This window comes from Cololabis saira, chromosome 13 (assembly GCF_033807715.1).
Source record: "Cololabis saira isolate AMF1-May2022 chromosome 13, fColSai1.1, whole genome shotgun sequence".
Lineage (NCBI taxonomy): Eukaryota > Metazoa > Chordata > Actinopteri > Beloniformes > Belonidae > Cololabis > Cololabis saira.
Window position 1 is genome coordinate 36,504,179 of NC_084599.1, and position 23,828 is coordinate 36,528,006.

At 37.8% G+C, this 23,828-nt stretch overlaps 1 protein-coding gene across 1 annotated transcript in view; it reads left to right on the forward strand.

The window, feature by feature from the left end:
* The first annotated feature begins 841 nt into the window (after nt 1-841).
* The window catches only part of rabgap1l (RAB GTPase activating protein 1-like), a 166,429-nt gene continuing 143,442 nt past the window's right edge, over nt 842-23,828 (forward strand). Inside the window, exons 1-7 of the mRNA XM_061738822.1 lie at nt 842-911; nt 10,675-10,903; nt 12,607-12,751; nt 15,360-15,564; nt 16,875-17,049; nt 19,341-19,498; nt 19,627-19,737. Coding sequence (XP_061594806.1) covers nt 10,766-10,903; nt 12,607-12,751; nt 15,360-15,564; nt 16,875-17,049; nt 19,341-19,498; nt 19,627-19,737 — 932 coding nt within the window. The 5' untranslated portion in view covers nt 842-911; nt 10,675-10,765. The remainder of the gene's footprint in view (nt 912-10,674; nt 10,904-12,606; nt 12,752-15,359; nt 15,565-16,874; nt 17,050-19,340; nt 19,499-19,626; nt 19,738-23,828) is intronic.

Genomic DNA, 23,828 nt, shown 5'->3' on the forward strand with positions numbered 1-23,828 from the left:
TACAAGTAAAAGTAGCTCAGTCAAAATATTACTTTTTAAGGTACTTAAGTATCCAAAAGTAAATGCTTTTAAATTTACTTTAAGTAAAAGTAAAAGTAAGAGTAAGAGTAAATTTCTTATTTTCCACATCAGTAAATTACTATATTGTTTCTAAATTAATTTAAGGATCTTTTAACTCTTGTTTTCTGAGAATTAACTCTTTGAAACCAGCTGCACTGATGTGCTGCTTTTAGAACCACAATGTTATATAAAACCTGCAGAAACACCAAAAACAAATCAAATGAATGGGATCATAAGAGGACAGCAGATGATGCAGAGTTTATTAACAATCATGAACTGAAACCAAATGAACCTGACAAACGCAGGCTACTTTGGCGGTATCGTTTTGAGGAGGCTTGACGTATTTCCGCTTTACGTACATCCCAGTGGAGAGCTTGCACTGTGATAGGTCTCCTCCTTTGACAAAAACAGCTTGTGTCCAATAGGATTTTAGGGAAGAAGAAAAAAGAGCAGACCTGAAAGTAACGAGTACTTTTCAGCCTTCCTAGAAATTTACTCGAGTAAAAGTAAAAATATTTGTCTTGGAAATGTATTCAAGTAAGAGTAATAAGTACCAAAGAAATCTAATACTCAAGTAAAGTACAAATCCTCTGGATATGTACTTAAGTACAGTACTCAAGTAAATTTACTCCGTTACTGTCCACCACTGTTGAGTACAATGTTTGGCTACTCTACCCACCTCTGGTCTGGTCTACTGTATCTAATGTGAAAGCAGAGCTTCAGGACTAACGCGCATGCGTGACATATTACCGGAAACGCTCCCGAGTGAAACATCCTCGCAGTCATCCTAAACACACGATCTGTGCTGCAACTCTTGTGAGCAGCGAAACCTCCAGCAGCGCCGAAAACAAGTAAGTAGTTTATTTCATCTGTCACATCCAGCTCTGCTGGGGAATAAACCTCGTTTTCCTGCCCAGCTGTCGTGTGCAACTCCCTGCTGCAACTGTTGTGCTCTTGGAGCTGGTTAGCATTAATAGTAGCTTTAGCTCGCTGCTGCTAATAGCTGTTACTGTTTGTAGCTGCTGGGAAATAATCTGAACACTTTCAAACCTGAAAATACATACATATGTACTTTATACTGCCATTTGAACACTAATAATGGAGATACAGGTGGAAATAGCCAGCTGCTGATGCTGTCAGACTTTGTAATGCTCCCAGGCCTGAGCAAAATCAGTTTACAGCAGTCATTTATCTCATAATTCATTCAAAATGAGAATAAAATACTTACATCAGTCTGGTCAGGTGGAAATCAGAGCATCGGTATTTAATGATGCATTCAAGTGACACTCTTTTGGAGCTGGACCATTTACCATTCACTAGTAATTAATATTAGACTCAGTTCCTTCATACAATAAGAATAAGAGAATAAGTTTTATTGGCTAAGTATGAACATGCCAGACAGGGAATTTGTTTTGTTTTTTTCCCCTCACTGAACCCAGATTTAAATAGTTACAAACAGTAATAGACAAATGTCTTATTAACATGTATACAATTTTTAAAAAAAAAGTGAAAGGTGCAGCAGTATGAGGTAGTCATGGTTATTGAAAGGTGCATCGTTACAGCATATGATTGTGGTTATTATTATTATTGCACAGTAATCGATTACTCTGAGACTCTATTATGGCTGGGCGATATGGACCAAAAGTCATATCTCGATATTTTCTAGCTGAATGGCGATACTCGATATACAGTATATCGATATTTTTTCTGTGCCATAATTGGGGTTTCCCCCAAAGCGTTATAGCATAGCATCTCTGTTAGCTTCATTTTTTCTGAGGAAACCCTTAAAAAAACAGTCAGTTTTAATACAAAGCCTCGTACCAAATGTCACACAGGTACCTTTATTAACAGAGGTCTGCACAATATCAAAATGTATAAAACAAATGAAATAAAAATAAACTGCCTGCATATATAGAATAAAAATGCTTCTTGAATAAAATAAAACAAATATCCCTTTCCTGCATAACAATTAAATTCAAATACACTGTGCAATTAATACAATGTAGACAGTAACAGGCAGACTTTTCCACTGAGGTTGACAGTTGTGCAAATAACAAAACATTTGTGCAAATCTCAAATAAAACATTCAAGTCAATTTGTCACAAAATAAGCTATATCAAAATCATAATTTAAATTTTTTTTAAAATCGATATAAACGATATTGTCTCGTACCATATCGCGTTTGAAAATATATCGATATATATTAAAATCTCGATATATCGCCCAGTCCTAATTGTTACAGCATATTATTGTGGTGATTATTATTATTATTATTATTATTGCACAGTGGTTGATTACTCTGAGACTCTCTGAGTGATGAGAGTTCATCAGAGCAACAGCTTGGGGGAAGAAACTGTCTCGGAGTCTGGAGGTTTTGGCGTACAGAGCTCTGTAACGCTGTCCAGAGGGGAGCAGTTCAACCAGACTGTGTCCTGGGTGTGAGGGGTCTAGTTCTGGTCCTGGTCCTGATCCTGGTCCTGGTCCTGGTCCTGGTCCTGGGTGTGAGGGGTCTGCAGAGATGTTACCTGCCCGTTTCCTGGTCATGGACCAGTACAGGTCCTGGGTATATGGGAGGTTAGTCCCAGGGCTGGGCGATATATCGAGATTTTAATATCGATATATTTCCAAACGCGATATGGTACGAGACAATATCGTTTATATCGATATAGCTTATTTTGTGACAAATTGACTGTACATCAACGCTGACCCCTCGCGCTGGCAAAAAAAGTACCTGTGTGTGCTGAAACCTGACGGTGTTGACAGGTTAGTTTTCCTGGTACAAAATCTGTAAAATGTGTTGACTTGTTGTAATTATTTGAGATTTGCTCAAAGAGATGCAATATCTGTTTACATGTTTTATTTGAGATTTGCACAAATGTTTTGTTATTTGCACAGCTGTCAACCTCAGTGGAGAAGTCTGCCTGTTACTGTCTACATTGTATTAATTAATTTCATTTGTTTTATACATTTTGATATTGTGCAGACCTCTGTTAATAAAGGTACCTGTTTGACATTTGGTACATGGCTTTGTATTAAAACTGACTTTTTTTTAAGGGTTTGCCTCAGAAAAAAATGAAGCTAACAGAGATGCTATGCTATAATGCTTTGGGGGAAACCCCAATTATGTCACAGAAAAAATATCGATATATATCAAGTATCGCCATTCAGCTAGAAAATATCGAGATATGACTTTTGGTCCATATCGCCCAGCCCTAGTTAGTCCCAGTTATCCTCTCTGCAGACCTAATTGTCCATTGCAGTCTGTGCATGTCTAGTTCGGTGGCCGATGCGACCCAGACAGTGATGGAGGTGCAGAGAACAGACTGAATGATGGCAGAGTAGAAGGTGGTGCGGCTGCTGCAGCAGGTTAAACTTCCTGAGCTGATGCAGGAAGTGCAACCTCTGCTGAGCTTCTTCCTGACAGAGTTAATGTGGGTGGTCCACTTCAGGTCCCGGGAGATTCTGGATCCCAGGAACCTGAAGGTGTCTGAGAAGTTTGATATTTTGTTGAAATATTTGCAGATGTGCAACTGAGTGTTACTTAATCCTCACTAACATCACTGTAGCTGTAACATGTATCCCAGTGTTTGTGGACAGGATTTACGTCTGGGTGACATCAGGATCTGTCTGCATGATAACAAGTTATATATTCCTTTTAGGCCGAGTGGGCGACTTGAGAAAATGGTACTTATGTTTGACAATTACTAAATACTTTGGATATGATATAGTCTGTATTGATTGTATAATGACATGGCCTGCATGGTAAAGAACTGAGTTTCTTGCTTTGTTAGTTTCGATGATCAAGTGGGTATTTGTGAGAAAAACAATGAAGGTGGCGCACCACTTTTCTTCCTCCCTACGTGTTTGAAGTTAGATTAACGCAACAGAGAAAGGGTTGAATCACTGCACTCAAAAGAGGCTTTTTTAGTTTTGTTTGCTGTCTAATATTTGTTTAACCTGTGGGTGGGTTAATTTCACCAGAGAACCTTTGGGGCTGCAGCGTACAATGGATGTTTGTTGTAGTATTATAGGTTACCTGTCCCAGGTGCCCACTGAAACAGGACTCAAGACAGTAATGATGAACAATTTTAGGACAATTAAAGTCTTTTCTGTTGTTGTTCGTGCACTTCCAAGAAGCCACTTTTGCTTTAAATTTACTTCCACCTTAATGCTACCGATGTCGTGTTTCTATGCTCTAGTTACTTTCTTATTGTGGTGTCTAAACATTGAGTAAGGCACAAGACAATTTTATTTCTTTTTTTTATTATTGTAGATCATCTTGTGTTTTGGCATCTTGCAAAATTGTAGAAATGTGTCTATAAAAATTTTTAATATTAGTCATCTTTAAGGCTAACTAAGCATGAAAGGTTAATTTTCAGTTCTAACTACATTTACTGTTTTTCTTTATTAATATTATTGTAAATGGATTGTTTTGGGATTTTATTAATTGGACAAAATTAGACATCAACCCTTAAGGATTTTTCTATATTTGATAACAAAGATAAGGTCAGCTGGTGACTGATTTAAAACATTTTTAAAGGTTTTTGTGGTACTAGGGGCCTTTTATTGAGAAAGTAGGTAGACAGGAAATGGGTAGAGAGAGCGAGACACTGCAGTATAGAGTGACAGGCCTGGACTCGAACCTGCGCTGCCTTTGTAGACTATAGCGTCTACAAATGGTGCCCACTCAACCCACTGAGTTATCCAGGGCTGATTTATGAAGACGTTTTTGGAAATGAAGCCAAATGACGCGTTTAAAAACATATGACGTTAGCCTGTCAATCAGCTACTCAGATACTTGTGATGCAGATTATTCAAGAATAGCCCAAAATAGCAGTTTCTGTTTACAAGTGCTATTTCACTGTGATGATGTAACTAAAACAGTATTCGAGGTTTCGGCATGGAAGCGACTACATTAAGAATAAATGAGCCTAATATCACGGTGAATCCTCCATATGACAGAAATGCAATTTTCTATTATGCATTATGTTGCCGCTGCACTTTCAGTCAAAATGGCTGGTGTGCTTGCAGTATTTATAGGTTTTTAACAACTCTTTTGAATGTACAAGGACAGACAAACAGATCATAACTTGTATTTGGCTATGAAAATAACTGGTATGGTTCTGGCTGCCGTCCTCACAGGAAATGATAGTAGGGAAGGGGGGAAAGTTGGCACCCTAAATCGGCTTCTTTCCTCCGACCGCCACCACAGAGGCCACACAGTCTCCTTCTCTGCTCCTCCTCCAATACATTGAACTATTGCAGTTATTGTTATCTCTGAGCAACACAGTCGGCACACCCTGGTGATGTTAGATGCTTACTCAGCTGCCTTTGTTGTCTACTATTCACTAGGTTTTGTCCCGCTGCATTCTGCATGCTTCAAAGATGACGTTTAAGCCGAGTTCATTAGGTGCTTGTCACACTATGTGGATTGCAGTGAACTCAAAAGATGGATAAGACTGCAGTAAAAAAACACTTCAGGAGGCAGGTTTTGTGTCATGAAGTGAGTTTCAGGAAGCTGAACTATTTCTCATCAACAGCGATTTGAATGGCTTATCTTCATCTTGTACAGGTATACTATCTTTGTGGATGCATGTGTGTGTGGACGATGACTGATATTTCAATAAATACCTGCAGTACAGGAAATAAACTTCCATGTCATGCAAACTTTAATAACTAAACATTAAAAGGAGTTTTCCAGTCATGTACCTAAGACACCAAATCTAACTGCATACAACCTGTTCTGCACATTTTGAATTGATCGTAAAGTATCAAGGAAAATAAATACTAAAGCTCGCACATTTATAAGAAAAGAAAATTGGAATATTGTGATAAAGTTCTTTATTTTCTGTAATGCAATTACAAAAACAAAAATGTCATACATTCTGGATTCATTACAAATCAACTGAAATATTGCAAGCCTTTTATTATTTTAATATTGCTGATCATGGCTTACAGCTTAAGAAAACTCAAATATCCTATCTAAAAAAATTAGAATATTCTGGGAATCTTAATCTTAAACTGTAAGCCATAATCAGCAATATTAAAATAATAAAAGGCTTGCAATATTTCAGTTGATTTGTAATGAATCCAGAATGTATGACATTTTTGTTTTTGTAATTGCATTACAGAAAATAAAGAACTTTATCACAATATTCCAATTTTCTGAGACAGTCCTGTATAGTGCCTTAAAACAATCAAAATATTTTATTGATGTTGTCCTAAGAAAAGATCAAATATTGTTTAAAACACTGGAATAGCATGTGAGTTTGTTTTTGATCCTCTTCAGATGTTGAGGAGAATCAGACACAGCCTAACATGAACGGTGTTGTTATGTTTGTCCTGAATGAACAGGTTTGCTGTGTTTGCTCTGTTTACTGGTCTGTCCAGTACGGCCCGTAATCTCTCTGTGAATGGGAGGCAGGAAAAAGAAAGTCAGTAGGTTGGGCTGCCTTAGCATATTTTTTCTTCCCCAGAGGGAGGGAAGTCATCAGTCTCGTAAAGCAGGAGGAGCAGATTTGACCCACATGTTATGAATGCAACCAGTATTTTCTATAAGTAAAAAAAAAATATTATACTGCATGCAATAACCTTCGATAGATGCGGAAAAGTCTCCAAACAGTTTCTTCAGTGACTCTTTCATTTCCATGTTTTGTTGGCTCATTGTACGACACAAAACTTCAAAGGTCGTGTCTGACTGTTGTTACTAGTAAATCTGTGACAGGGCGGTGCAGTTAACTGACAAGTTACCCTTCCAGACTGAGTGTCTTGGCTCTGCATCAGTGGGTGTTGCACGTCTGCCTGCAACGCTGGCCACTCAAACTTTCCATGAAGGTTGTTGGTCGCAAAGCTGCCAGTTGATTCCTGCACTGGCGTCACACACTTGAGATGAGTGGGAGCAAATTACGCAATGTCTTGTCTGCATAGTCCAAATTAGTATTTCAACAGACAGGATTGTAATAAGCTCACACTTCAGTTGTAGTCTGTCTTTTAGAGGAAGAAGGATGAGCTTCAACAGAACCAGGAAGCTTGCGTTCCCTCTCAGTTTAATGGGTTTATCATTGCAGCTATTTCCTTGAGTTAATGGGGGGGAATGTTCGCTTATTTTTCTGTCATCCTGAGGTTTCTCTAATTTAATAACAGTGAACGGAGCACATGACCCTGATGCTTTCTCTTTCTGCTCATATGTTGGTCTGCAGATGGCGAGTGTATGAATTTAATTTCCCTTGTTTAAGTGTGCATGAATGCGCTCTGTGTGCATGTGATATAACCGTGGCTCCTTCACGCATTTCTTTCTTGCAGTATGTCTGGTGTTGTGTCCTCACCTAATTTAATAAATCTATAAACAATGATGATGATGATTCTTCATAAATCATGTGTGGCCTGCTAAAGGTCGGACAATAGCATATGTTTACGTTGTCATTTCTCAGAGGTGTCAATTAACGAAGTACAAATACTTTGTTACCTTACTTAAGTAGAAATTTTGGTTATCTATACTTCACTGGGGTAATTATATTTCAGACGACTTTTTACTTTTACTCCTTACATTTTCACGCAATTATCTGTATTTTTTACTCCTTACATTTTAAAAACAGCCTCGTTACTCTATTTTATTTCGGCCTATAAAAAAAAAATATCCAGTTAAATTGCGCCATCCGGATAGAGTGAATTTGGTTGTGATTGTGGCACAGATGTTCTTGTCCAGTTTTGTTCTTACATTCCTCAGATTCCTGCAACTAAACTTGGATGTACATTCCAATAAAGGTTAGGATAAATGATAACATGCCTCTGAAGTTTGACTTTTTGCACCATTACAATACTTATAGGTAACTAGTCATCATATCTGCTGCTCTCTGAAACACATGTTATCCTCAATAGTACACATATATGCTTCTTTAATATGTTTGCCTTATACTAAGACACATTCATTTTCAAGGGCTTTTTTCCCCCTTACTTTTACTTTGATACTTTTACTTGAGTAAAAAAACTTGAGTTGATACTTCAACTTCTACAGGAGTATTTTTAAACTCTAGTATCTATACTTCTACCTGAGTAATGAATGTGAATACTTTTGACACCTCTGTAATTTCTGTAAGATCCCAAGCACCTTGCATCCAACTACAGGTCAATAATCTGTTGGAAATGACACCAGAGGAGCCAATCACTAGAACGACGACAAAAAAAAAAGCTTATGCCTTTGGTCCACATATACGGTCTGGTTGGAGTTTTACAACATTTATCAGGCTGCAACAAGAGTGCCGTTGGATTATGAAGGATTACTTTCAAAGCCACTGCAAAGCTGTTGAAGCTGTATGCCACCATCAAGACTGGTATCTATAAATAAAGAGCAATTATCAGCCGCCTTCTTTTCACGGATCAGATCGAGCTGTGTGGCAAGATGGAAACAAGACGCCACCTCATCAGGAAATCAGTATCAGACTTGTACTTGACAAAAGCAAATGAATGATTTTGAAAGAGAAGCGAAATGACCCAACGGAAGGGATTAAACTCCCAGAAGGCAACGCTGCAGATCTTCAGAACAGTTAAAAATACCTTTGTATCTGGCAAATTGCAGTCAGTCACAGTCACACAAGTATAAAGGGAAAAAAAAATACATAGTGTTTCTATAGAAAAATACACCAGCACGCTCTTTTATTGGATTACAACACATGACTGGGGGGAATTTTGTTGGGAGAGTATTGGTATTGGTGCCTCTTATGCCCCCAGATCGTATAATCTCAAGCTTAGTTGGCAGAAATATGGAATAAGGTGAATCTCAGTTCTGCTAAAACATGAATAACAAGACTATAAAACAAGAGTAACATCCTACTTTGCATCAGAATAAGTTATTTGATTAAATATGCTTGGCAGTTTTTGCTGTTACATCAAATCAAATCAAACTTTATTTATGTCGCACTTTTCATACAACAGAAACGCAAAGTGCTTTATAGGGATGGGCGGTATGGACTAAAAAATGTATCACTCTTTCTTTCTTTCTTTCTTTCTTTCTTTCTTTCTTTCTTTCTTTCTTTCTTTCTTTCTTTCTTTCTTTCTTTCTTTCTTTCTTTCTTTCTTTCTTTCTTTCTTTCTTTCTTTCTTTCTTTCTTTCTTTCTTTCTTTCTTTCTTTCTTTCTTTCTTTCTTTCTTTCTTTCTTTCTTTCTTTCTTTCTTTCTTTCTTTCTTTCTTTCTTTCTTTCTTTCTTTCTTTCTTTCTTTCTTTCTTTCTTTCTTTCTTTCTTTCTTTCTTTCCTTCTTTTAGGCTTCTTTCTTTCCTTCTTTTAGGCTTCTTTCTTTCCTTCTTTTAGGCTTCTTTCTTTCCTTCTTTTAGGCTTCTTTCTTTCTTTCTTTCTTTCCTTCTTTTAGGCTTCTTTCTTTCTTTCTTTCTTTCCTTCTTTTAGGCTTCTTTCTTTCTTTCTTTCTTTCTTTCCTTCTTTTAGGCTTCTTTCTTTCTTTCCTTCTTTTAGGCTACTTTCTTTCTTTCTTTCTTTCTTTCTTTCTTTCCTTCTTTTAGGCTTCTTTCTTTCTTTCTTTCCTTCTTTTAGGCTAATTTCTTTCTTTCTTTCTTTCTTTCTTTCTTTCTTTCCTTCTTTTAGGCTAATTTCTTTCTTTCTTTCTTTCTTTCTTTCTTTCTTTCTTTCTTTCTTTCTTTCTTTCTTTCTTTCTTTCTTTCTTTCTTTCTTTCTTTCTTTCTTTCTTTCTTTCTTTCTTTCTTTCTTTCTTTCTTTCTTTCTTTCTTTCTTTCTTTCTTTCCTTCTTTCCTTTTTGGGCTCATTTCTTTCTTTTTCTTTCTTTCTTTCTTTCTTTTTGGCTCCCTTCCTTCCTTCCTTCCTTCCTTCCTTCCTTCCTTCCTTCCTTCACGTACGTTGTGCGTGGATTTAACGCAGAACCATAAATCAGCTTTACACAAAAACGTCATCAAAGGGAATTTATCGTTTTTACCACAAGATGACAAATTCTTACCGTGGGGAATTTTTTAGACGGTACATCGTGAACGGTAAAATATCGCCCATCCCTAGTGCTTTACATAATAAAATCTACATTTAACACAGAAAAACTCACACACTCATTGTTAAAAAAAAATGTACATAATAGTACATAAAAGTACATAATAAAACAATTGAAAAATAAGTAGTTAAAATAATAAGAAATAACTAGATAATAAACTAAACCACACTAATAAAATACTTTAGTGTGGTTTAAATAATAAAACATCTCCTACAAGACGGTACCTGCTAGGAACCAACTACTGGTGTTGAACATCAGATTATACCGCTTGATAACTCCTGAGTTAAGCAATAACATTTATCGCTGAAGTTCTGGATCAAGAAAAACAATAAGAGGCATAAAGATAAGATTAACGGAAACTCAATGATGTTATTTATTCGCCGGCCTGGCCTTTGTCAGACGCTGTGAGGGGCAAGTCTTGTGATCTAAAAGTAAATTAAGTAGACGTTGAGCTGAAAACTCGTTTTAGAAATTGCGTCACAACATGTATAAGATTAGATTCACAATTGTTTTTTCTAACCATATCATTTTATCTCCATATGTTGTTTATCAGTGCAGCTGGGCGGCTGCGCCAGGAGAAGGTCTTGACCGGGTCTGTGTTCGTTGCAGGGTCCGTTCCCGCGGTGCCGGCTAGACTGGAGGTGAAGGGAAGAGTTTGGGTCCCGGTCTCCCGAGCAGACGCCGTGTGAACCTGCGAGCCATGGATGACAGCTCCTCGCTGGGGAAAGTCAGCAGCTCCACAGAGTCCGTGGCCACCGTCACCAGTGAGGAGTTTGTTCTGGTCCAGCCCAACGCCAGCGGCTCTCCGCACGGATCAGAGGGCAAACCGAGGCTCAAGGTCAGACCCGAGCATCACAACAGCTTTACATCTGAACCGTTCTCATAAAGACAGCAGAATAAGGAAGAGTTACCTGTAACTTTTTTGTTATTGTAATAACTTTATCATGTGATATTTTGATCTACTTCTATCTATCGCTGCAAGTATTGTGAAAGACTGTTATCAGGCCTCTCGTGATTTTACTGTCCAGTTTTGCTGAAATGGCAAAGGTTGCACAGTCCTTGTGGCTGACTGTCACTTCAACATGTCTGAATAAAACAGTGAGGAACTGTCAGACAAAATGTATTAAAGCAGCACTATGTAACTTTTCCACCTTAATCTAATATTTCCAGAGTCATTGTGATGGAACATCAACTTCCAACAGGTTTAATGACACCTCTGTCATGGTCTGAGGGGTCTGTATCTCCTTCACTGGCACTATGTAACTTCTAGGTGCATGCTAGGAACCCTTCCACACTAAAAAACGACAAATCTTTACGGCTTGGACTGCTTTACGGCATACGTCACTTCCCCCTCCTTCCCGATTCATAGTCGAGACGAAAGATGGGCGGGACGTGGAGCACAGAGCTCAGCAGAAGCTGGTGTCATGGCCGAAGCAGCGGAAAAAATGAAGAAAATAAAAGTTTTATCGGAGGAGGCGAAAAAGAAAGCGGGAGAGTAACAAGATAAATGCCCGGACAAAAATAAATAAATAAATAAATAAAAATCCCGGACAAGAATAAACATTGGTCCGGCGTTCACTCGCTGAAAGCCGTTGAGTGATGTCTGACCGATGGGGATTTATGGGGATAAAACAAGAGACAGAATTGTTATGATACAAATGTAAATGTAGAGTTCTATGTTCAATAAGAATCAAAATTAGAATGTTTTCACATCGTCTTGGGTTCTAGTATTTTTCCTGAGAACTGTAAAATTGTGCATGGCTGATCTGCAAAATATAAGGAATGGGCATTCAGTTATTCACAGGTTATAAAGTATTTTTTTATTTTGTCAGTAAGTATGTTGGACTACTAATTTATGACGAAGTCCCTCTAAAAAACGTGACAGGAAAAAGGTGCAGTAGTAATTTGGGGCGCATTATCTGGCTGAAACAGGACAGGGGGGCGGGGGTGACTTCAATAATAGAACCAAGTTGAACTTAATGATTTTCAACATCGTCATATTATATTGTTTAGCCAAAAATAGATACATTATCTCTTCGCTATCCATCCTGCAAACGACCGCTGAAAACAGAAAAGTAGTTTTGAAAGTCTGTCCCGTCTTATTTCCTTCACTATCAAAACAAATGCAGCGACAGGGACATGAGTTTTCTGGCAGTACGCGCTGGTGCTCATGGGAAATGTAGTTCTTTCTGGTAAAGCACTACCGCTTTTGTCCAAAGGAGCCGCCAAACTCAACAAAAGCTGAAAGTTACATTGTGCTGCTTTAATGATTGATAACCATTGCTAAAACAAATGAATGAAAACATTACTGTTATGTATACTATGTCTGAAAATGGTTTAATTAGATTCCCAGTTTGTGTTCATTGTGTTTTATTCCCACGTTTTATATGATTTCTTGTAATTACAGTCCAAGGGGCCAAGATGACAAACCAATTTACTCAGTTCACAACACTCCTTTATGCTTTATCTGTGCAGCGTTATACTTTTTTTTGGTTTTATTTTACCCCCATATCCAATTTTCTGTCCTTCTGTCTGCTTCAGATGTCTTTGAACGGGAGTGATCAGCTGGAAAAAGCTCTGGAGGAGGTGTTGGATGATGACGAGGTGAAAGTAGAGAAAAGCTGTGTGGAAAAGATGGAAAAGCACAAGGAACCGGAGAGTCAAGTACTGGAAACTCAACCTGCAGGTACAGACTCCAAACCCAAAAAAAAAAATGCATCTGGGCTGTAGTGTCCAAGCACGAGGAAGTTATGTTGCTATGGAAACCCAAGGCATCAAACAACAGATACCTGAGATTAAACCAGTGATGACACACATTAAGGGAACTCCAGTATTCAGCCAAGTTTTATTTCAGGCAGTTTCGTTCTTTTTTGCTTCTCTGCAACATTCTTCTTCTTCTCTCCTTACTTTGCTCACATATGTAAGCAGAAACCGCAGAAGAAGAAATCTACAACTTTGCCTGCAGCATTTGTTTATTCGTCATTTCAATAAACCTCTTTCAACCACGTAAGATCTAGTTTTGTTCAAGTGGTGGCTGCGAATATTTACATTTACTGGAGGGGCGGGGGTGCAGGGTTGTCGGGAGCATGTGTACAACTCTGATTGACATTTGGCAAACACGCCCCCTGCCTGCGATTGGAGGAGCTGCAACGGGAGCCATAGAAACTTAACTATATTGCGAGCTACAGATTGTGCCAAAGGAGCAAATTTGTTTCTTAAATTAGCTAGTTTGTGTAATATAATGAGAAAATTGTGGTAATTTCTGCCAATATGACAAAAATAAACCTACCAACTGCAACCTGGAATAAAACTTATTTTTCCCATGAAAATATTTCTGTCATAAAGCTGATTGTTTCACTGCTTTGTAATAGTGAAATAAACGGTGACGGTTTGTTTCACTGTCACAAAGCAGCAGTGAAAAATCACTTTTTTGCGCTTCGGAAAAAGTCACTTCATCATTTCTGTTCTTACTAATTACCGTTTATGGTGTTGCGTAATTATTAAGTAACATGTATTTCACTAAAGATCATCTAAAACAGAAGTATGTACAGTATTTGCTCTTGTGTCTACACAAAATTAGATTAAAGTTACTCTTCCAAAAACACATTTAAACTAAAAGTGCACATTTCATTCACTTACCAAAAATCCAGTTTTGCCAAGTCATGTTATAGTAACTTGTTATCTAATCTCTGACACTGACTCAACTGTTTTTGGAAGTTTGCGTGAACAAGATGGTCAACAAAAAAAACTAAAAACAGAACACTAACGGGTCCATGCGCAGCGACTTTCAGACGTAGTGAAAGGTCTTGACACGACCAGGCTGCACGATCCAGGTGCATTGATCATCATGATATTTCAAAAGCTCATGCTTATACAGGACTGTCTCAGAAAATTAGAATATTGTGATTTTCTGTAATGCAATTACAAAAAAAAAAAATGTCATACATTCTGGATTCATTACAAATCAACTGAAATATTGCAAACCTTTTATTATTTTAATATTGCTGATCATGGCTTACAGCTTAAGAAAACTCAAATATCCTATCTCAAAAAAATAGAATATTCTGGGAATCTTAATCTTAAGATGTAAACCATAATCAGCAATATTAAAATAATAAAAGGCTTGTAATATTTCAGTTGATTTGTAATGAATCCAAAAGGTATGACATTTTTTTTTTATTGCATTACAGAAAATAAAGAACTCTATCACAATATTCTAATTTTCTGAGACAGTCCTGTAGATACATGATCAATCATACTTTTCGTCATATTTTTCTTCTTTGCTTTGATTCCATTTTTCTTTGGCATCAGTTATGTTTGAGTTTTGTGCTCAATCAATCAATCAATCAATCGAAGATTAAAAATCAGCCTTTAATAGATGGAACTTAATGTAAAGCCTGGATTTACCTTTTATGAAACAGTTAAGACCTGGGTAATTTGTTAGGTTTGTTCAAGTCAGGGTTTGGACTTTGATCATGTTTGTTTCAGAACTGGTTATCAAACTGTTCATGCTTCAGAAAAAATAAATGTAAGTTGCCAAATAGGAACGGAGGAAGTCCTGTGTGAAATACCTCGTGATATACGTTTGATACAGTTTCAGCCAGAAGGGAAGCACACGCCCTTTCTTTATGCCACCAGGTGACTTAGTAGTGCCGTCCAGTATGAAAAATACTTTTCTACAAGCTGCAAGAGCTTCAGGTATGTCAAGAAATGGGTAAAGGTAAAATGATATTTATTTTATATGTGTACTGTAGGTCTCATTACTTAGCAACTGACAAAAGCAGTGAAACAAAGATGTGAGATTTGAAAATATTTCATTTTTTGTGCTGGAGTTTTAACAACAAATAAGATCCTATGTAATGCCAGATCAGCGGTTGCCAGCTGTCCTCAAAAATGTTTATTTTAACTGAAAAACTCACATTTGATGTTGTTACTTTCTGCACACGACCACCGGTGACATGCGGTCGTGCTGCAGAGTGAACTCAGAGGAAATGTGGAGCATGGTGGTAAAAAAGAATCAGCCGTAGAAGTCTAGCTGTTCTCTCATTGTTCTGCTTCCTGTGTGACTGTGTGAAAGTTCCTGGTCAAAAGCAATTTCTGAGAGGACTCGGATGAACTTCCTGTCATGCTCTCTCACCTTCTTGTTGTCTTTACTTCTTCTTCACGTTTTTGCGGCTTCCCCCTCTCTGTTCGGATCCATTGTTATTTCCTGTTCACTTCACATTGTTGTTGAAAGCTTCTCATCTAAGTCACTGTAGATGCAACAATGCAAACAATCTTCTGCCTGCCCGCAGACGCGTGTCCTGCCCCACGCAGCCCCACGGTCTTGGAGGAGGACAGCGTCCAGTTCAACAAGTTATCGTACCTGGGCTGCACCTGGGTCAAAGCCCCTCGCAATGAGGGAGAAGCACAGAGAGCCATGGAAACGCTGCGAGCTGAGAGCGCCATCCCCATCCCCATCACCCTGCACGTCCCCTCGGGTCCAGACGGCTCCGTCAGGTCAGAAGTTTAGAAAACTAACAGACCACAACATGACCCAATGCAAACGGAATAGCCTGTGATGCAGAGGTGTCAAAAGTATTCACATTCATTACTCAGGTAGAAGTATAGATACTAGAGTTTAAAAATACTCCTGTAGAAGTTGAAGTATCAACTCAAGTTTTTTTACTCAAGTAAAAGTATAAAAGTACTGGTTTTAAAACTACTTAAAGTGTAAAAGTAATGTAAGGGGGAAAAAAGCCATTAAGGACAAAAGCCATTGAAAATGAATGCATCTTAGTATAATGCAAATATATTAAAGAACCATATATGTGTACTATTGAGCATTAACATGTGTTTCACTAGTTGCCTATAAGTATTGTAATGGTGCAAAAAGTCAAACTTCAGAGGCATGTTATCATTTATCCTAACCTTTATTGGAATGTACATCCAAGTTTAGTTGCAGGAATCTGAGGGAACGGATGTAAGAACAAAACTGGACAAGAACATCTGAAACAACCACAACCAAATTCACTCTATCCGGATGGAGCAATTTAACTGGATAGTTTTTTTTTTAAGGCCGAAATGAAATAGAGTATCAAGGCTGTTTTTAAAATGTAAGGAGTAAAAAATACAGATAATTGCGTGAAAATGTAAGGAGTAAAAGTAAAAAGTCGTCTGAAATATAATTACCCCAGTGAAGTATAGATAACCAAAATTTCTACTTAAGTAAGGTAACAAAGTATTTGTACTTCGTTAATTGACACCTCTGAGAAATGACAACGTAAACATACAAGTATTTGTACTTTGTTACTTGTGATGACATGTCTCAGACTTTAATGCGAATCGAGACTGTAACAGTACTGGGAGTTCCCTTTAATTCCTTATTGTGACATCCAGAACTCCTGAACCTGATTATTATAGAACAATATTACTGGTTTGGTAAGCTTGAGTAATGTATTTAAGTTTGTTTTTTTGTTTGTCAGCCAGCGGAAGAAAATAAGTTACAAGTGAAGTGGAGATGACATGAGCTGACAGGAAGTTTTCGGTCATCCTGATTCATTTAACGAAAACGGAACATGAAATATTTAAATGCACCATAGAGGAAATGAAGCGTGTCATTTAACTGAAGAGCTTGGCATTTCGGTTCCAGTGAACTATCAATGAATGCTTTGCTTCTTGATTAAACGTAGGACATCTTCTTAAATAAATTACAAAACAAAGTTGATGCCATTTAGTACAGGCAGTCTTTGCAAATCGAGTTTGATATGAAGATAGAAAAATTGCCTTATTGTGTTGTTAGTGACTCAAATCCTCCCTTTTTTCATCAGAATTGTAGACCAGGCCTCAGGAACGGAGATCGCCTCCTTCCCCATCTACAAGGTGCTGTTCTGTGCTCGCGGCCGGGAGGGCTCGGTGGAAAGTGACTGTTTCTCCTTCACTGAGAGCTACCGAAGTTCTGAGGACTTTCAGATTCACGTATTCTCCTGTCAAATCAAAGAGGCTGTGAGTTTCACGCACTTTATACACAATACAGCTCTACAGTGACAATACACTTAATCCCATAACATTGAGATGTAAATTATCCTGCAGATATCTTGACCTCAGTTTTCCTTTCAGGATTACACTAGATCCGGGGTCGGTAACCCGCGGCTCTAGAGCCGCATGCGGCTCTTTAGCGCCGCCCTAGTGGCTCCTGGAGCTTTTTCAAAAATGTTTAACCTTTTTTTTCCTTTCTTTCTTCTTTTTTTCTTCTTCTTTTTTCTTTTTTTTCTCTTTTTTTCTTCCTTTTTCCTTTCCTTTTTAATCTCGACATTTCGACTTTTTTCTCAACATTTCGACTTTTTTCTTGAGATTGTACTTCAACATTAATCTCAACATTTCGACTTTTTTCTTGACATTTCAACTTTTTTCTGGAAATTTTGACTTTTTTCTCGACATTTCAACTTTTTTCTCAAGATTGTATTCAACATTAATCTTGACATTTCGACTTTTTTCTCAACATTTCGACTTTTTTCTCGACTTTTCAACTTTTTTCACAAGATTGTACTTCAACATTAATCTTGACATTTCAACTTTTTTCTCGACATTTTGACTTTTTTCTCGAAGTGCATAATGAAAAAAAAAATCTTCTTCCTCTAAAATATTATTTTTATTTTTCTCCTGCCTGGCCAATAATACTCTTCCATAGATTCACATAACAAAAAGAGTCATGTAGAAAGACATTAGTTTGCTACATTTGCAGCCGAGGACCCAGTTCTAACTAATATAGCTACATGCAGCATGTGTTGCCTTCATTCTAAGGCTTATACAAGACTCTTGATTTTTTGCGGCTCCAAACATATTTGTTTTTTGTGTTTTTGGTCCAATATGGCTCTTTCACCATTTTAGGTTGCCGACCCCTGCACTAAATGCAAAAACTGGCTGAATTTATATTCATACTGGGTTTTATTTTCATGATGGCAGCTTGTTGGAACTCATGTGACTGAAAACTGTTCCTTTCTTTATGCGTTAACTTCCTATAGCACATAAACTCTGCACTGCAACCTTTGAACGACGGCCCACATAAAAGTTCCTGCTGAAGGCGTCTTTTATCTCACCTATAAACATACAAACGTCTTAACGCTCAGACAAACTCGGGGACAGGCTTCTGTAGTCACCTGAGTTTTCTTCATTCTTTTTAATAAAATGGGACCTCAAACACATTTACAAAGGTACTTTATACATAACTAAAAGGAGATTCATTAATATATATAAATAAATAGATGTATTAATAAAGTCATTGTGAGCTGAACTGAGCTGAATTATTCAGGGCTTTTGTGAGAAAAAGAAGTTGTTTGTTTGAAATATTATCTGGTCAGATCAAGATTTGTGAAAAAAGGGTGTGACTGTTTTTTTTTATAGCCAAATGGAGTAAAAGAGAACTCATTATGAAACCGTGAGATTCATAATGAACAAAAGTTTGAATGTTAGATAATATTCATGCTTTTATTCTGAACTGTGAAGAGGAAATAACCCTTAGTTAACATCAAAATATTCCAAAGAGAAGCGAGTGTTAGTGCTGGAGGGTCGAATTAAATGCTTTATGCATGAGTTTTTTTCTTTTTTTCTCTTGTCCAGGCTGTGTGAACCATGGACACATTAAAAAAGACTGGATGTTAGATAACTCTGTTTAACTAAGACTTAAAGCATCATTTTTCTTTCTGCTTACTGTAGGATCTTACGTTCCAGACACGCCCTGGTATAAGTAAACATCTCCTTCAGGACTTATCAGCCTGGAAAAAGAAATATGCACATTATTTCCTTAAAATTTCTTATTAAACCACATCCTTTTAACAGGAGATGGAAAATTAAGCTTTCATGAGAGCATCCGTGGTTTGTGCATAAATGACACCCATAATGTTAATGATTATTGCACAACCACTCTGCAGACCACTCTGTATAATCATCTAAAGGCGGCTGGCCTCCTATAACCTTAAAAGCCTGTTTACTAACTAATAAAGGGTCTGTACTTCTATAAAACCTTTTTAAACTACCAGAACTGACAGTAGTAAAACAGCTGAGGGTGCTGTTGTCTTGTCATGATTTTTCTTCTCATCTGTAACTGTTCTCTCCTTTCAAGTTTAGATTTAAAATGCATATATATTGATGCTATTTACTGTTTTAGTGTCCATCTAACCGTATTTTCAATGTTTGCTCGTGTCCATCTTGTTTAGATTTATTTCCCTTCCCCTTTCTGCCACCTTTACTTCTCTTTTTATGTTTTTAGTCACCTCCTCTCGTTGTTTTCCATCCAGGTCAGTCGTATCCTCTACAGTTTCTCCACGGCCTTCCGCCGTTCATCGCGGCCAGCAGACACCAGAGACTCCGCGCTGTCCAGTCCGCCTGACGGCGACCTCTACACCTTCAGCGTCTCGCTGGAAATCAGAGAAGATGATGGCAAAGGCAACTACAGGTATTTGGTCAGCTCATGCAGTTTTACTCGGATGACGCATAGACAAAGCTGCACATTATATTGTTTACTCCTTAATTATCCGCACCAGCTGGAAGCTGTTTAATGTGCTCCTGTAATTTCATCTGCAGCCCCGTCCCCAAGGACCGAGAGAAGTTTTACTTCAAGCTGCGACAGGGTGTGCAGAAGAAGGCGGTGGTTTCGGTTCAACAAATGTGCAACAAGGAGCTGGGCATCGAGAGGTGAGCATCTTTAAAAATAAATAAATAAATAAAAAAATGCAATTTTTTGTCCAGGTGTTTGGTAAAATCACTGAAAAGTGCTTTGGTAGCCAAAATCATTTAAGCTGCATTTTACAATCTCTGTCTCTTTTAATCGTGGTTTCATGGCATTCATTATGGCCCAATCCCAATACTCCCCCTACTTTCTTTCACTAGCCCTACTTTCTTCCACTAGCCCTACTTTCTTTCACTACCCCTAAAAAAGAAGGGACAGATTTTAGGGCACTTGAAATCTTCCCAGGGGTCTGTCCCAATACACCCCCTACTCCTACTTTCAGCACCACCCCTAAAATCAGGAAGCTGAGAGCCAAAAGCTGTTTAATTTCAGCTGTAGTGCTGTTAATATGCCACTTTATTAAGTTTTTATATTTTTTCAGGCGTAAAAGTAACCGTTAAGATCCCCAACCTGGGCTCAGTTTATCCAAATAACGCCTCTTAAGAAATTTGACCCGATATTTTTGGAGATGAGAAGAGCCTCCTGCTCGGAGCAGCAGCAGCCGGAGTACAGACGTGATCGCCAGGTCAACTTGCACCGTCGTCCCGGGGGAGAAACCTGCAGCTCTGTTGAGAATTACCGCTGGCTGAAATAAATCATTTAGGAAGATAAATGTTGGTTTAATTGATGAAATCTAACAGTTGTAGCTACCGTCGTAGGGTACGGCGCGCGTCGCCGCGTAACTTACGCCGTACGCTCTGCGTTGGTGTAACGCGGAACCATAAATCAGCCTTTATTCTGGCGAGGTTTGAAAAAGACTTCACAACAACGGGCAAGCAAGTGATTATGTACATTCACTGAGTGAATATTATGAAAGTAAAATATATATTTATCGCTAGAAATGTAATCAAAACGCATTTTTATGCAGAAACTAACTCAAAATATAGATTTTTTCACAAAAAAATAAGAAATGTCCGCCATGTTTTTTTTTTTTGATTCAGTCCACAAATGACGACGAAAAGCATTCTGGGAAATCTTTCTGTCCCTAGATCAAACTAGTGAGCATCCGAAAACCCTCAATCCATAGGGACAGATTCATAGCCACTACACTACTTTTCTTCACTACCCCTAGGTGAAAAGAGGAATTGGGACACCACTACCCTCACGGGAACGTGCAAAATTTAGGGGTAGGGCTGAAAACTAGGAGTAGTGGGAGTATTGGGACAGGGCCTATGAGTTCCTAGAGTTTTTATAACATTTAACCACAAGTTTGTAGTCAAGAGTTTTATTTATTCTGTCATTATATTTCTCAGATTTTAATAAAAATCCCTTCTACAGTGTAATGCATGTTGACTTAGGTTCTCATGTCATGCCCCAGTTAACCTTGCTTTGTTTACATCCTTGTCCTTTATGCTTTGGTATTTTTGTGGTTGTTATCTCAGTATGAGTAACTTAACAGAAAACATTTTTAATGTATTTTATTTCAAGAGAAAAGAGTTTGTGCCCCTGGACTCAGGTTCCGTAGATAATAAATTAATTGACTGAAAGAATGAATGATTTAAGTCGGAAAAGCTGCTTTAAACCTATTTGATTTTGATTTAAGGAATTAAATATACAGTTTATACAGTTTTGCCTTTCAGCATTAGCTGTCTTGAAACCATTTTCTGGCACTGCATAAATGTTTAACAAGAATAAAGCAAATGAAGCACAATCGTACAAATAATCACAGATTCTCTCAAATCTCTTGCAAATTTCTGCAGCCCCCTCATTTAGGTTTTTATGCTGAAACAGTGGAAAACTAGGTCATTTCCCCTTTTCATCCTAACACCTGTACCGCCATCGCGGGGAGACAGACACCCACCCTCTGCTTTGTGTTTAGTGTCAGTGGAAACCCCCATTATGTTTACTAAGCCTTTGTTTTGCAGCACTTTTTAATATTCATTGTTTTCTAATACTAGCCGTGGTCTCAGTCTTCATTTTTGTTTTTTCCATTTTTTTTTTCTTAATCGTGTAAAGACGCAGTATGTTCTGCTCTACATTTATTCCTGAGCAATTGAACGCGCCCTCGGCTGGAAATCTTTCTTTAAGTCAAAGTCATTATCGTTAATGCTAACAATGTTATACCAAGATGTTTTCATTTCATTGTACATTTATCTGCTTTAAAAGAGAAACTAGGAAAGCACCTCAAACATTAAGATGAAGGGGCTCTACCATACCAATTACTGGAAGGGTAATCCATATGATGCATGGTTTCATTTTCATGAACTTGCATCATGAAAACTGTCATTTCACTGTCGGCAACAGCATTAAGGACTCATTGGCTTTATTGTATAGGGAATTATTGTTTTATCTTTTGTGTAAGGGGGCTGACTTTCATCCATCAGTACTAGGGCCAGTACTGCAATTCTCTTTATAAGTTTCACTGGTTATTAAGTTATGCTATAAATAATTGAATATAATAGTTTTTTGTAGATTAAGTAAGATCTTTAAAGTGGTCTAAGATACGGGTGGGTATTGCCAAGGACCTCACGGTACTTGAGCCATGATACGATTTTGCAAAATCCAATTTTTGCGATTATAATGCAATGTTATGCTTAGTTCGCTGAAAACTGTAAAAGGCATCATGCATTTTAAAATCTGAGCTGCATGTACATCAGATTATCGTGATAGTTCATAGGACAAATTGAGTCAAAACAATGTACTGTAATTCAAATTATCCATGCTATTTTATTGTAACTATACAAGCTAAAGTTACAACATACGACAGTGGTTCTCAAATGGGCGTACGTGAAGGCACTCCAGGGGGTACGTGAGATTTTAAAATATACATATATTTAAAAAGTAGCATCCATGCAAAAATACTTTAAAAATAAATATTTCAGAAATAATTGAGGAAAATATAAGTCTAAATTCATAAAATGAATTTTATCTTCAGGAGTAGGCTATTCAACTTATTATCCTAAAACCCCAGAGTTTCCCCCACACCAGGATGGTTCCACCTAACCTGTCAAATGCAACCTGGCTTCACCTGTCAATCACTGGACCAACGATGGAGTCGTGGTTGAAGCATAGCAGCAATATTTTTATGTTTTAATAAATCAGTTACTGATGCCACAGTGCTCTGTTTTAGGTCTTTTTTTTACAACCAAAAGTGCTTTGCGCTGGTTAGGGGGTACTTGTCTGAAAAAATATTTCACAGGGGGTACATCACTGAAAAAAGGTTGAGGACCACTGACATACAACAGTAAAATATTATTTAAGCCCATGTATTCATCGATATCATGTGACGTCACACAGTACTTTCTAGAGTAGTAACGTTACTGAAAAAGTGAACTGCCTTCTTACTTTTCATTACATAAACGTATCCTGTGCAGGCAATTCAATGCTTATGCTATTCATCACCAGACTGTCACTTACCTTTCCTGTTACCACGAACATTTTTTTGGCCTCCACATGATGAAGTTTGGCATCTTTAACCCATCCTGATGTGAAGTAGCAGTAAGCTTTGGTACTTTAAAAGCTTTGAGAGCTTTGCCGGTGTATGGAGGATTATGGACCAGGTAGATATATATGTCCGCAAACGACAAATCTGGCAGGTTTTTGGCAGACTGGAGTGGAGTCAGTAATTGATTAGATATTAGATACGGATCGAAACCTAAAGAGTCAATTTTCTGTAGATTCCCTTTGCTGTTCTTCGGGAGTTAAGTGAGTTATTAGGTGAGATGTCCATATTGGCTGCGCGACGGAAAGGTCCTCGGTCGGTCCTCAAGATGGCGCTGACAACAAAAAATGTCACGTGACTGAAATCCATGAATACAATAATGTCATACTCTATTTACAATCCATCTGAAACATGATTTATTATTTTTTGGGGAAAAAAATCAAATTTGAAATATAGAATCAGCCGGCAAATTATCACAATATATATTGGCGTATCGATATTTTTGCCCAGCCCTAGTCTAAGATGATCATTGTTCTGAATCAGGGTTGGATCTGCTGTCCAGGGGCTCACCGATGTACAGTGATTAGATTCTGCATCCAGCTGTTGTAGAGCAGGTTTGGTGTCCATGCAGCTGAGCAGTGGTGGAGAACAGACAGCATCGCTGGCCTTGTGCTC